General features: G+C 39.4%; 1 protein-coding gene across 3 annotated transcripts; it reads right to left on the bottom strand.

Annotated features, from left to right (window-relative positions):
• Positions 1 to 4,048: 4,048 nt before the first annotated feature.
• On the bottom strand, positions 4,049 to 13,513 carry C4H5orf24 (chromosome 4 C5orf24 homolog). Of its 3 annotated transcripts, XM_061188194.1 has the most exons (4): positions 13,247 to 13,513; positions 7,288 to 7,717; positions 5,497 to 5,570; positions 4,049 to 4,642 (listed from the first exon to the last, which is right to left on the bottom strand). In XM_061188194.1, exons 2-3 carry the CDS (start codon positions 7,712 to 7,714, stop codon positions 5,530 to 5,532), a joined length of 468 nt encoding a protein of 155 aa, XP_061044177.1. In that variant the 5' UTR covers positions 7,715 to 7,717; positions 13,247 to 13,513; the 3' UTR covers positions 4,049 to 4,642; positions 5,497 to 5,529. The 3 variants fall into 3 exon arrangements, with proteins under 3 accessions (XP_061044177.1, XP_061044176.1, XP_061044175.1); XM_061188193.1 differs by having other exon boundaries at positions 4,049 to 5,570; XM_061188192.1 differs by having other exon boundaries at positions 4,049 to 7,717; positions 13,247 to 13,512.
• Positions 13,514 to 13,843: the final 330 nt, after the last annotated feature.

The following is a 13,843-nucleotide window of genomic DNA, read 5'->3' as shown; positions in this document are numbered from 1 at the left end:
CCTAATAAAATAAAGATTAAAATTTCCAATATCAAAAACAGATTACGAACCAAGAGTCATATAAACATAGAAACTAGTAATTTTTGAAACTAGTTAAAAATATCTTCCTTAATGAGAAAGAATTGATATGTTGGGACTTCCCTGGTGGCGCAGTGGTTAAGAATCCGTCTGCCAATGCAGGGGACACGGGTTCAAGCTCTGGTCCGGGAAGATCCCACATGCCGCAGAGCAACTAAGCCCGTGCGCCACAACTACTGAGCCTGCACTCTAGAGCCCGCAAGCCACAACTACTGCGCCCACGTGCCACAACTACTGAAGCTCACGTGCTTAGAGCCCATGCTCTGCAACAACAGAAGCCACCGCAATGAGAAGCCCATGCACCACAACAAAGAGCGGCCCCCACTCACTGCAACTAGAGAAAGCCCGGGCGCGGTATACACACACACACACATATATATAAAGAATTGATATGTTATCTGAGGCAAATTAACAAAATCAGCAGGTAAAAACAATACGAAAGAGACAAGGAAAAAGAACTTACGTGTCTGTGGTGCCCATAGGTCACGTGCAGCTACAAGTCAGCAACTAGGGTGACTGCCATTCTACATGCAACTTCTTATCGCAAGAAAAGCTAGCCCAAGGATAATGGGACAAATGATAGACAACAGATCACAAACCAACTTCAGAGGTCACAGACCAGCACCAGGCAGCTCAAAGACAAAATGGGCAGATTCTGTACTTAAAAACATGCCCCGCTCATATGGAAATAAATGCCTAACAGAATGAAGATTTTGAAAGATTTCTGAAGATTTAAAAACTTTAAAGATTTTATGGGGGACTTCCCTAGTGGTCCAGTGGTTAAGAATCCGCCTTCCAATGCAGGGGAAGCGGGTTCGATCCCTGGTCGGGGAACTAAGATCCCACATGCTGCGGAGCAACTAAGCCCGTGCACCGCAGCTACTGAGCCTGTGGCGCTACAACTAGAGAGAAGTCCATGCGCTGCAGCGAAGAGCCCGCGCGCTGCATTGAAAGATCCAGTATGCCGCAACGAAGATCCTGGGTGCCGCAACTAAGACCCAATGCAGCGAAATAAATTAAAAAAAAAAAAAAAACCTTTAAAGATTTTAAGAGAGTAATGAGAAAAATGACCGAGAAAACTTAAAAAAAAAAGGTTCTGTCACCCTCCTTACAAAGAAGCTACTTCAAGATCCCTTAGGGTCTCAGAAAAGAATGGCCACTGGCAAGGAGACAAAACAAATGTATTAGAATTCCATGGCCACATTTATCTATTTCAGGGCCAGCACAAAAATACCTACTAAAAGCAGAACCTCTTTTTAAAATTTTTCCAATGGTGAGTAGAAGCTTAAGAGCCCCAGTTTTTCATGGGTTCAGATGCTGACTCTTACCACTTACTGGGTGTCATGACTCTGGGTAAATTATTTAACCTCTCTGGGGTTCAAGTTTTCTTACCAGTAAAGGGATATTCCAACTCCTTTGACACCATTCAATAAAACTGCAATGGTTTAACAAAATAAATCATGTAAAGTATTTATTATTTACAGCAAGCACTGTACTAAGAAGCCATTATTACTGTACCTGTTTATACTTTCACTCCAATGGGGTTTTGTACTTTGTTTTTTAGATAACATTTATAGTTGACACTGATTTTGAAGCAGTTACAAGTTTCCTTTAAGTTAGGAACCTAACTTAAACCTGAGTTTAAGACTCAACTACTGAGCCTGCACTCTAGAGCCCGCGAGTCACAACTACTGAGCCCGCATGCCACAACTACTGAAGCCTGTGCGTCTAGAGCCTGTGCTCCGCAACGAGAGGCCACCGCAATGAGAGGCCCGCGGGCCACAATGAAGAGTAGCCCCCGCTCACCGCAACTAGACAGAAAGCCCATGTGCAGCAACGAAGACCCAATGCAGCCAATAAATAAATAATAAAACTACTAAAAAAAAAAAAAAAAAAAAAGCCATCACTAGACTTCCCTGGTGGTCCAGTGGTTAAGATTCTGCACTTCCACTGCAGGGAGTGTGGGTGCCATCCCTGGTCAGTGAAGTTCCACATGCCATGTGGTGTGGCCAGAAAAAAAAAAAATCCCAAAACCATCACTTGCTCAGGTTTTGAAATTCAATTTCAAATTGTATTTGCTGTTTCCTACTCCAATTTATCCTTCTAGATAACGGGGGTCAGCAAACTTTTCTGTAAGGGAAGGAATAATCAGTAAATATTTTAGGCTTTGCAGGACTTATGTCACAACTACTCAAGTCTGCCATTGTAGTGCAAAAGCAGCCAGAGACAATATATAAACAAATGGGAATGGCTAATCCAATAAAACTACAAAAACAGGCAGTGGGTCTTAGTTTGCCAACCTCTGTTCCAGATGATATGCAGGATTCAGAGAAAATGGAAAAGGTAATTAGATATTCAAATAATTAGGAGAAAGTGTTTTTCTTTTTATATCTCCAATATTTGACAGTTACAAAATATGCACATGCTGCTATCCCTAAGGTTAACACTAAACAAGTTAGCCACGTTTAATATCTAAACTTTTCAAACTAAAAGGATCAATCACATTTAAATTTAAGCCTTTAGGGCTTCCCCGGTGGCGCAGTGGTTAAGAATCCGACTGCCAATGCAGGGGACACAGATTCAAGCCCTGGTCCAGGAATATCCCACATGCTGTGGAGCAACCAAGCCTGTGAGCCACAACTACTGAGCCCACGTGCCACAACTACTGAAGCCCATGTGCCTAGAGCCCATGCTCCACAACAAGAGAAGCCACCACAATGAGAAGCCCGCGCACTGCAATGAAGAGTAGCCCCCGCTCGCCGCAACTAGAGAAAGCCCGTGCGTAGCAACAAAGACCCAATGCAGCCAAAAATAAATAAATAAATTTATTAAAAAATAATAATAATTTAAGCCTTTAGTAGAACCATTAGCCTGAAGTATCTTAATAATTGGAAGAAAATGAGATTCATTTATAAGTTAGAAGTTTAAATTACAAATATATAAATAATTACTATTTTGAGAAAAACAAGTAGAGAGAGGCAGATTTCAGAAAGCACAACCCAAGGAAAATACAAGACCACCAATCACGAAAGAGGTTTTACCATTTACAATTACCCTACTTGGAAAATACTTTGCTAAGAAATAAAGTAGTAAACATAGTTGGTTTTAAAGTAATGACTTTATTTAATAAATATACATCCATATGATGATGTAGATACAAATCATGAACACTACTCCATTCCCATACACATAATTGCACACGAGTAGCTCAAGTTCATGGACATAAAAACATACACAGTATCTATTCAGACTTTTTACAGCAGAGAACAGCGTGCTTATATCAGTTAACTGGTAATTATTTTCTCCATAATTACCTGTAGAAAAAGGAAACTGTGAAACTCAAAGAATCAAAGTGGTCTAATTACTATAAATCACACGCTTGATTTACTATAGCATTAAATTTTCCAAAAATTAAATACATTATTTGTGAGAGCACAGATTTATCTACTTGGGAGTAGGGGGGAAAAGCAAAGGAAAGATTTAGATACATCCTAGAGTTTAATAGCATATAGTTAAGCTATAATAAAAACAAAAACATAATAGCATCAAAATATCTTATGTTCAAGGGAAAAAACGTTTTGAACTGTTGTGAATTCTTATATTGATATTTTACTATAAAGGGATCATAAAATTTTACTGCATATATAGACAATGACTGGCAGAGTAGCAGTTATTGCCAATATCCCCTGAATTGTTCTTTTAAAGCTTCTTAGAATATAAAAGAGAAACTTTTTTTTTTTCTTTAGCTCATACACTGGTTTTTCTTACATTGGATGAATCACCTTTAACCTAATAAATGGATCCAGATAATTTTTTTTCCTCCTTAATTCAAAGAAACGCTATTCTTATTCCATGAAAATATACATGTAAATTCACACAAACATTAGTTTGGAATGAATATTACTTTTACTACTTTAACAGATGTTTCTTTTAAAAAGTAAATAAAAAATATAAAGAATTTTTTAGTCTAACTGAAATACTGATTTTTAAAACATCCCCAAATATTAAAAATTAATCACTTATTTTCTTCCAATACACTGTGCTAGCATTTTTTTAAATATCCAGTGCAAAACTCCAAAGATATTATTAAAATCATCCCACGCTAAAGATTAGTTATGCAAGGTTATAGCTGTCAAAAAATGAAAGTTTCATCTGTATTAGCTCTTAATTTGTTAATATAAGAATAAATAAGGCATGTTAAAATATTTTTTAAAGAAAAAAGTAAAGCAAACTTACTTGAAGAGCAGATCATTTTCTGACCAAAGTTTTAATATAGAATAGTGAAACCTATTTTGTGAAGAACAGAATTACACAATATAAAATTACTAATTTACCTTTCAAGGAACAATCATACAGTGGGAGGAAAAGGCCAGTTTTCCCCAACTGATTATATTAAAGTATAGGCAATTGTTTAACATGCTATTTCAGTGTTTATCATGACAAGAGACAGTGTTACAAAAGATGCACAATGTAGTCTTTATAGAGAAGTAAAAATATTTTGTATTTTAAGACTTCATTCATGTTATCATTTAGATGTCTTTCTCTTCACCATGGCACCAACAAACTGTTCACAAGGAGAAAAGGAAGTGGAATCAGGAGATGCTCATCAACATACAGATCTAATACTCCAGGTAACGACTCACATGAACACAGAAAATTCAGCTTTTTAAATGATGTTATCCATTCACAAAAGTAGCCATTCGCCCCCCCTTTTTTTCCTGGGACATAGCTCCTGATGTTAATAAACACTGTTAGGAACATACTTCCTTTAGTTGATTTCACCATTTCATTAACTTGTATATAAGATTCATTATACATTAACACACCTGCTTTATCTTCTGACACACAGTACAGCACCACTGAGTAGATGTGCTGGAGGATGGAGAAAGGGGGAGGGGAATGAATGTAGAAAAAGGCAAGGAGAAAGAGCATGTATAACAAAATCAGGAAAGCAAATAAACTGAAAGGGAAATGTCAAATGGGCGTACTATAAAACACAACCTGCAACCAAACCCTTGACAATGATATATATAATTCCATGGAAGAACATTTAATTAAACAACTGTTTTCAGGAATTCAAAACAGGATTTCTAAGCAGCCAACTGCTGAACATCATCTTGAGAAACAACTAAATGACAGATACATAATAAAAGTGGATGGATGAACATATGAATAAAGATGTAAGCATCTGTGTGTGTCAGAAGTTATACTGTTCTAAGTAAGTTATTTTAAAAGTTTTATATTTTAAGCTTCTGCAAGAAGAAACTCTTGTAGCAATTTAGCTGCCAGAATGTTACAACTGATTATGTAGTCATCCAACATTGTTCTCTATGGTTTGTGCAAAGCTAAAATTGTTGAGGTCACTGTCTTAGATGCCAGTGCACACACAGCCCCCACGTACAATGCAACACCTCTTACTGTAAAGAGCAGCATAAAGTCCAGCTCATTGTGTCAGGCATCACTGGAACACCTGAAGGCTTGCTGCTTTTTTCCTGATAAAAAAGGTATGAAACATGACATCCATTTGCAGTCAGAGTCTGCAGTAACTGAGAGCAAGCCCAAACAACACAGTATGTGCCCTTTTAAAATTTTAATTATTTTAAAAGTTTTGGAGTCCTGCAAATCTACATTACAATCTCAAAGGCATTTAAGCTCACAAATACATACATTGTAAAGTTCAGTGGAATTTTTTTTTCCAAATCCAAAGTTTATAATAGTTTATTTTATTTAGAACAAACTCAGAATAAATAAAATGTATATTAACAAAGAATATTACTTTCAGAAAGAGGGAAGAGAGATATCCCCCTGTCCCCCTTCTATACGTATCTACCTAATATGTTTTTTTCTTTCCTATCTATTTTGCTTCTAAAGCAAACACTGTCAGAAAAAAAAGTTATTTTGAACGAAGTGGTCTCACTAGAGCCACCATGAGATTTTAAATTAAACTAACCAACATATTTCTTACATGTTTCATGCATAGATGGATTCCTATATACTTCTTAATATTTGGGTTCTGACAGTCAGAAAACTACATTTTGTTTATACCAGTTTTACGGTCTACCATTCAATTTTTGTCCTTTGGTAGATACAGACCTGAAACCACAGTAACTGCTAATGCAATGGGACAATTTATCAGAAAAAACTAAAAAATATTCTTAATAAATGAACATTAATAAGTGTTTTAAGCACAATGCTTTAAAACTAAGTATATGAAAGACAAAATGTAGTAACTACAGCAACATGCAGACCTTAAGAATATTTCTTTTCCTATTACATTAAATATGCTATTCTCAGAATGCACTGTAGTCAATATTTCACCAAAAATGTAATGTGCAGTTTTTATTAAAAAGTTTATTTTTTTTGTAAATATGAATTGTTTGTAGTGTTTGGTATACATGCTCTTAGGCAATTAAAAAATACACAACCTAACATGGCTGAAAGGCAAACACTGAAGAATTTTTAAAGGAATAATAGTTAAATCAATTAATGCCATGTAGATCAATAAATAGGAAGCTGCTTAAACCTAGAACATTAAAAATAAGATTTTTAACATATGAAATCTAAGTAAATGCCAAAGCATACAAATATGTGTCTTGTCTCATGAACATGTTACAAAAAACCTCACAGCCACTACCTCAAGTAATCCTGAATCATTAGTTTGCTTTGTTCCATCAGTTAAAAATACCTTCGATATTATCTTTATTATATTGTAAGCTTACTTCACAAACTAATAGGTATAATGGTTTCAGTTGTTCAGCACATGAAGCATCTATTTAGAATGACCCAAAAGTAGTAATGAGACACAACCATAACTCTAAAGGAAAAGCAAAAATGATTTAGATAGGTGTTACACTTGAACCTATGTACAAATACAATGCCACTGCTATGCCCTGAGTGCATCTGTCAGCATATGACAGTTTCTGAGCAAAAGCAGGAAAACAAAAAATCAAATGGGAAAACAAATTTGGAAAGCCCAGGCCATAAAATCATGTATGTCAAAATAAAACCAAGAAGCTTTGGGATTATTCACAATCTTCCTTCTAAACCTGGCTCTCCTTTCCTGCCTCATTCACTCATTGGGTGGCTTGATTTCGCTGCTGGTTTCCTCTACGCCATGAACTGCTCTACCATGCATCATAGGGTAAGGAAAAGCAGCAGTCCCACAGCCATAACCAAGATCGGCAAGACGGGATAGAGCTTTAATGCTACCTGGAGGTCTCCCTGGGCTGACTTTGTATCCCGCAGCTTTAGTTGTACCCAAAGGTCTGCCTGGACTTGTCTTAAATCCAGCCGCTTTGGTGGTTCCCAGGGGTCTGCCCGTGCTGGTCCGGTATCCTGCTGATTTGGTGGTTCCTGAAGGCCGGCCACGCTTACCAGATCGGTTGAGATTTTTCTTTTTCTTTAGTTCATCTTTTATCTCTATGCTTCTGCCACTTGTAGTCTGCAAGTGTGTTTCATTTAATGGGTCTTGCCTCTGACAAGCCATTGGTTTGTGGCTGACTGTGTGGCTGTATTTGTTTTGCTGGGAGGAATATATGTCAAACTGATCAGCAGCTCTCATGGCATCTTCACTGAGGCAGGAAGGTTTGCCAGGCCCACAAAAAGCTGGATTACTGCTGGCAACAGGATGCATCATTTTCTACCAAAAATAAAAGACAAATATGCATAAATACACATATACAAATATATATCTGTATGACAGCATTTAGTGGGAAAACAGTCTGTCTTCCAACAACTATGCAGGCTCTCTAAAATTAGCTGACAGGCAGGACTCCAGACCACTTATAAACAAACACACATCAGCAGATTCAGATACTTTTTTTTTTCTCAATTTAATCACTGGCAGGCACAAATGCCATGCAAGATAACTCTAGTACTGATTTTGTAGTTATATAATGTTCTCTACTTAGGAATTAGAAAAGTGTGTACATGAAATGTTACATTTTGTAGGCTCTCTTCTTCTAGACTACTAAATCCTAAAAAGATAATAATAAAGACAAGCATTGTTATTAACATGATTCTTTTTTTTTTCTTTCTTAAGTTTCCCTAGCATTCTTAGAATGTCTTCCTTCGGCCTTTCATTATATTTCCCACATGTATACTTCTGATCTGGCCAGTTTTCACAAGGTGGACACTTCCTTATCATTACCATCATTTATTATTTATACAGAATCCTGAGTGTATGTTACACTTTACAAAAGATAGAATGTACCAAGGAAAGAACACAATCTGTTGGCCAAAGGTACTGACTCCCTTTAAACTATTCTATGCAAACAGGAGGCAATAACAACATAAAGGGTAAACAAAGGTTTCCATTAGCTAAAATAAGTGAACATTTATACAAACTACAGAGACTTATACTACAAAAATATGTGTAACAATCATAATAAAATACTTTCTATTTTTAAAGTGTGGTTATCAAGACAAAAAGTTGAATGTGCAACACTGCTTTCTCCCTTGACCGTAAAAAATGATGTGGATCTTCTTCCCTTACAAGAGCTCTGTGGCTTTTAACAAACAGTCCAAACTCTCTATCTGTGAAGACATCCCTGTGAACTGTTTCTCTATTTAGCCATATCGTTTAGACACACAGAAAATGAGAGTCTATATAGACTACAGTATTATATTTCAATAAGGTAAAAAACAAAAAAAACAAAAAAAACCACATGGGTTCCAATTCATATTTCGAAAGAGTCAAAAATGTATACGAAGGTCCAGCCCCAAGTTGTTAGACGTTTGCCTGCACCTTTCATAAATGTAAAATTGTACCAAAACCTCAGTTATGAAAATAGTTACTCCCAGAGGCTAAGTATAGATAATCAATGTGAGCCAAAACCACTGCAAATTTATTTCAGTTATAAAGGTAAAAGGAAATGGAAATGAAGTCAAAGAACTGAATTCAGTTACATTACTAAATATCTGCTGAGAATCAACAGATATAGAGTCACTGGCCAGCTAGCTTAAAGTCTTAACTATGAAGGAAAAACATTTACAGTGAGAAGCTACTTGTTCATGGCAGAAGCCTTATAGACTTGAAAACAAAAAACAAGAGTGAGCTAAACACAAATATTAAATGGAGTGATTCTTCACTTATTCCCCAAGGATAGAGAATGAGAATGAGTTTATTATCACTTCATTTGCTCAAATTCTAATTTCAGATGAGAAATAAGAAGAGATCATCAAGATGTGTTCCAAGTGTAATGATATTAGCTGAAAGTTTTTTGAGATTTTTCTACGTGCCAGGTAGTAAGTTTGGCACTTTGCACATTATCTGACTTAATCATCACTACAATTCAACTCTATGGGGAACATACTGTTAGCTCTGTTTTACAGTAATTGAGGCAGGAACTTTAAGCAACTTGCCAGGGTCACACATTAGGAAATGGTAAAGCCAAATACAAATTCAGATAATCTGACTTCAGAACCAACCGGGGTTCTCAACAGCACCACTATCATTTGAGTCAGATAATTCTTTTGGGTGGGGGCGGGTGGAGGATGGGGTTGTCCTGTGCATTTTAAGATGCTTAGCAGCATCCCTGGCGTCTACCCACTCCACCCTCTTGATGTCAGTAGCTACACCCTCCTCTTTACCCTCCCAATCTGTGACAACCAAAATATTCTCCAGACATTGCCAAATATTCCTTGGGGGGCAAAATCTGCCACCTATCATGAGAATCACTCAGCTATACTAAAATGAAAACAGAAAACTCAATTTCAAATACTCCCGTTGGTCTTCCCTGGTGGCACAGTGGTTAAGAATTCACCTGCCAATGCAGGGGACACAGGTTCGAGCCCTGGCCCAGGAAGATCCCACATGCCATGGAGCAACTAAGCCTAGGCACCACAACTACTGAGCCTGCGCTCTAGAGCCCATGAGCCACAACTACTGAAGCCCCCGTGCCTAGAGTCCGTGCTCCGCAACAAGAGAAGCCACCGCAATGAGAAGCCTGTGCACCACAACGAAGAGTAGCCCCTGCTCGCTGCAACTAGAGAAAGCCCGCGCACAGCAACGAAGACCTAACTCAGCCAAAAATAAATAAATAAATTTATAAAAAAATAAAACACTCCTGTTGAAGTTTTTATTCACCTCTTAAGCTCCAAATATCCATAAAATCCATTGATAACTTCTCCAAATAATCATAAAACCGTTCTGTTGATAACCTCTCCAAATATCCACAGAACCTTTCTACTGATAACATCTACAACATCTAAATCAAATAGATTTGTTTTCCAAATTGAAGAAAAGCCAACGTTGGGATTTGTGAAGGGACCAACCACATTCCTCTCCCCTACAAGTTAGTTATAAACTAACTGAGAAATATACACAGGAATTAGATAGGAATCAAAATACTAGTTTATTGCTAATAAAACTAGACTAGAGACCACATGCAAATACAAAGAGAAACACACTCAGACCTTTGAGCAGATTATAAGAGAAAAAGTGATCACTTTTTCTTCCGGCCGTGCCCTGAGGCTTGGACCACACAGTGAAAGTGCCGAGAGTCTTAACCACTGGACTGTCAGGGAATTCCCAAAGTGATCCCTTTTTCAATTTTATTATTCAGAAATCACCCTGCTGGAAAGCTCTAGTATAAAGAGATAGAAAGGTACCAGTTCTCTTCCACAAGTAGCACTGCCAGTAAAGGGAGAAAATGTTTTTTCCTATAATCTGTTTCAATGGTTTATAGCTCATGCCTTTTAAGTTCCTATCACTAACTTACCAAAACCTTCCCTCTGGACCTTACTTCCTTTAACTTCATTTTCTCTTAATATATCAGAACATTCACCATCTATTATCCCTCAGGATATACAGTCTCAACTTACATTATGTTAGGCTTTCAGAAGCAAGATTCTGCCATATATCCTTTACTCAGACAACCGACACTGAAGAAAAACACACCATTTAAACAGTAGACCTGCAATTAAAAAAAAAAAAAATCCACCCATCTTCAACTACTTTAATCTTCTCCAGGAATTTATGAATTTGGTTTGTATTATGTTAATTAACTTCTGACACTGCTCATGTTTATTGAGGGCCAACTCCATGCAAAACACTATTCTAAGCATCAGGACACAAAACAGACAGGAGTAAAGCTGTTAATCCCAGGGAAGACAGTAAGATACTGACTTAAAGAACATTTCTAAAGGGCAAGTCTTCTATATGTTCTATATTTTCCTTCCCTGCTACCACCAAGAAATCAGTACAGTATTCTGCTTACTCAGTTACTGGTTAAGAAGCTGGACAAGAAATTTACTATGACTGTTACTCATGTAAATAGTTAACTAAAGGGGCTTCCCTGGTGGCTCAGTGGTTAAGAATCTGCCTGCCAATGCAGCGGACATGGGTTCGAGCCCTGGTCCAGGAAGATCCCACATGCCACGGAGCAACTAAGCCCGTGCACCACAACTACTGAGCCCGTACTCTAGAGCCGGCGTGCCACAAATACTGAAGCCCACGCGCCTAGAGCCCGTGCTCCGCAACAAGAGAAGCCACTGCAATGAGAAGCCCGCACACAGCAACGAAGGGTAGCCCCGGCTCGCCGCAACTAGAGAAAGCCCGCACGCAGCAACAAAGACCCAACACAGCCAAAAATAAATAAATAAGTAAATTTATTTTTTTTAAAAAAAGTTAGCTGAAACAAGAAACAGAGCTAAAACCAATCCCTTTCTACTTTCAGGTGTCAACTTTTTAAGATGGGAGTCAGCACCATTAGATCCTTGTGTGCATAACCGTCATACATAAACACACGCGCACACACAGGCGGGGGCATGCAGAATTTGTATGTTTGTATGCAGTATGTGCATATACAAGCATTAATCCTACATTTAATAACGCCTCCCTGGTTCCACCTCAGGGCTCGTCAGCTAATTGTTCTTTCTTGAAAGACTCTTCCCATACTATAGTACAGAGTTCATTGAAAGCATGCAGGCCACATTTCTTAATAGAGTCAGAATGAATACCACATTTCTAGAAAGTTTGGGCTGAACGAAATCCAAGAATACAGAACTAGCAAAGGTTAATAATCTTTTAAAATAGTTCACTAAATATAAGGGAATCAACTAAGAGCTTCGATATATTTTAACTATGACTAAATTAGAATTCTTAAAGCATATGCTAAAACTTGCCATCCCTGAAGCTGTTTTACTGTGTGTTTAACCCCTGAAGTCTTTCCGTGAGCTGTTCTTTACGAAATAATTCCTTTTCCTTCTCCTGAATGTGACAGTCATCACTGTCAACATAAAGAACTATAACTATTTTTAGTAACTTCACAATGCATTCATTTTTAAACATGGAGAAAATCTTCCTTTCAAGAAAACCAAGTTCTGCTCTCTTCCGAGGAGCGAACACCACGTAATTCTCAGAGGTTATTTCAGGTCATTTGACTTGTAACAACTAGCTAAAATCATATGCGATTTTATAATTCTAAATGAAAGTCCATTGGTGATCGACCTCAATCACTCAGAAAGTCTATTCAGCAAAGGCTAAAACAAATGCCAGTAGCGACGCATCCTGCCCCACCACGGAAAGTTCTGATACTAGGAGAGAACATAAATAACGGTCTTCTTTGTCTTCTTTCTACTCTTTAATTGTGCCTCCACGGCGCAGTTTCCCCACTGCCGGAATCATTATTTGACAAGAGGCGTTTAAAAATGCATTACCTGTTGTGCCCGAAAGCGATTATTAATGTATCACCAATAAGAACTTTGCAGAAAATACACGCCCCCACTAGAGAGAGTGTTGTGAACCCTCTCCGATAATCATAACTGATAGCCCGCTGTCGTGCACCGGAGTTCTGCAAGCTGGTCAAGTCCACAGGCCACTCCATCTAGACGTCCATCTCGAAGCCGGCAAGCATTAATTTAAAGTGATGGCGGGGAGAACTGAGGATTCTGACCTCGCAAAGAAAAGAAAGGGTGACCCCTCCCCCCGCCGCAGGAGGAATTTCCCCCAAATAATGGCTTCAAGCCCGGAGAAGAGCAGGCTACGACCGGGGCCCCTCCTCTCGCTCTGGGCTAGGCCAGAGCCCCTTCTCAGGCGCGGGTCGGAGACCTCTTCTCACCAGCTGGCTAGGCCCTCATTCTGGCCCCCTCCTTGCCTTCTCCACGAGCACCCGCCGCCCCGACTCTGCTCCCGGCCAGTCTGACAAACCCCCGCGCGCCCACCTACCTCAGCCGCCAGTAGCCCGGCCCCTCAGCGCGCCCAGGGGCTGCCCATCGGCTGGGAACCTCACGCTGGCGCCGCTCTCTTTCCAGCCCGGCGCCTCTACACTGCGCGGAGAGCCCAAGACAGAGGGAAAAGCAGGCAGGGCGGCGGCAGCGGCGAAGCGGACGCTGGTTCCCAGCTCCGACCTCAGCCACCGCTCACAGTGCAGCACCGGACCGAGCAGGAAGAGGCCACCACAGCCCCGTGGAGCAAGGAGCGGCGTGCGCGAGCTCGCGAGTACCGTGCACGCACACGCACACGCGCACGCACGTCGCGAGACCCAATCTCCCGCCGACGACCAGCACGCAGGCCTGGGGAGAGTGCCCAGGGAGCCGGGCTGCGCTTGCGCGGCACGGGGACGACAGGAGGTGGGGCTTAGGAAGGAGCTACTTAGGCTCTGGTGCAGATCGCGCGCCCAAAGGGATAATAACTTCTTAACGTGGATTTTTCAACCCAATCCTGTGATGCTGGATCTACTACCGACCCCATTTTTCAGATTACAGGACTAATAAATGGTGGAGTCAGGATTTGAACCCAGCATTCTTGTTCCAGAAACTGTGC

Source organism: Eubalaena glacialis, chromosome 4, assembly GCF_028564815.1.
Source record: "Eubalaena glacialis isolate mEubGla1 chromosome 4, mEubGla1.1.hap2.+ XY, whole genome shotgun sequence".
Taxonomy (NCBI): domain Eukaryota; kingdom Metazoa; phylum Chordata; class Mammalia; order Artiodactyla; family Balaenidae; genus Eubalaena; species Eubalaena glacialis.
The sequence above is the reverse complement of the archived record's forward strand: the minus strand, read 5'-3'. Positions and strand labels throughout refer to the sequence as shown.

Excerpts from the sequence above, each read along its gene's own strand:
- C4H5orf24 (XM_061188192.1), bottom strand. The coding sequence starts at position 7,714 with ATGATGCATCCTGTTGCCAGCAGTAATCCAGCTTTTTGTGGGCCTGGC.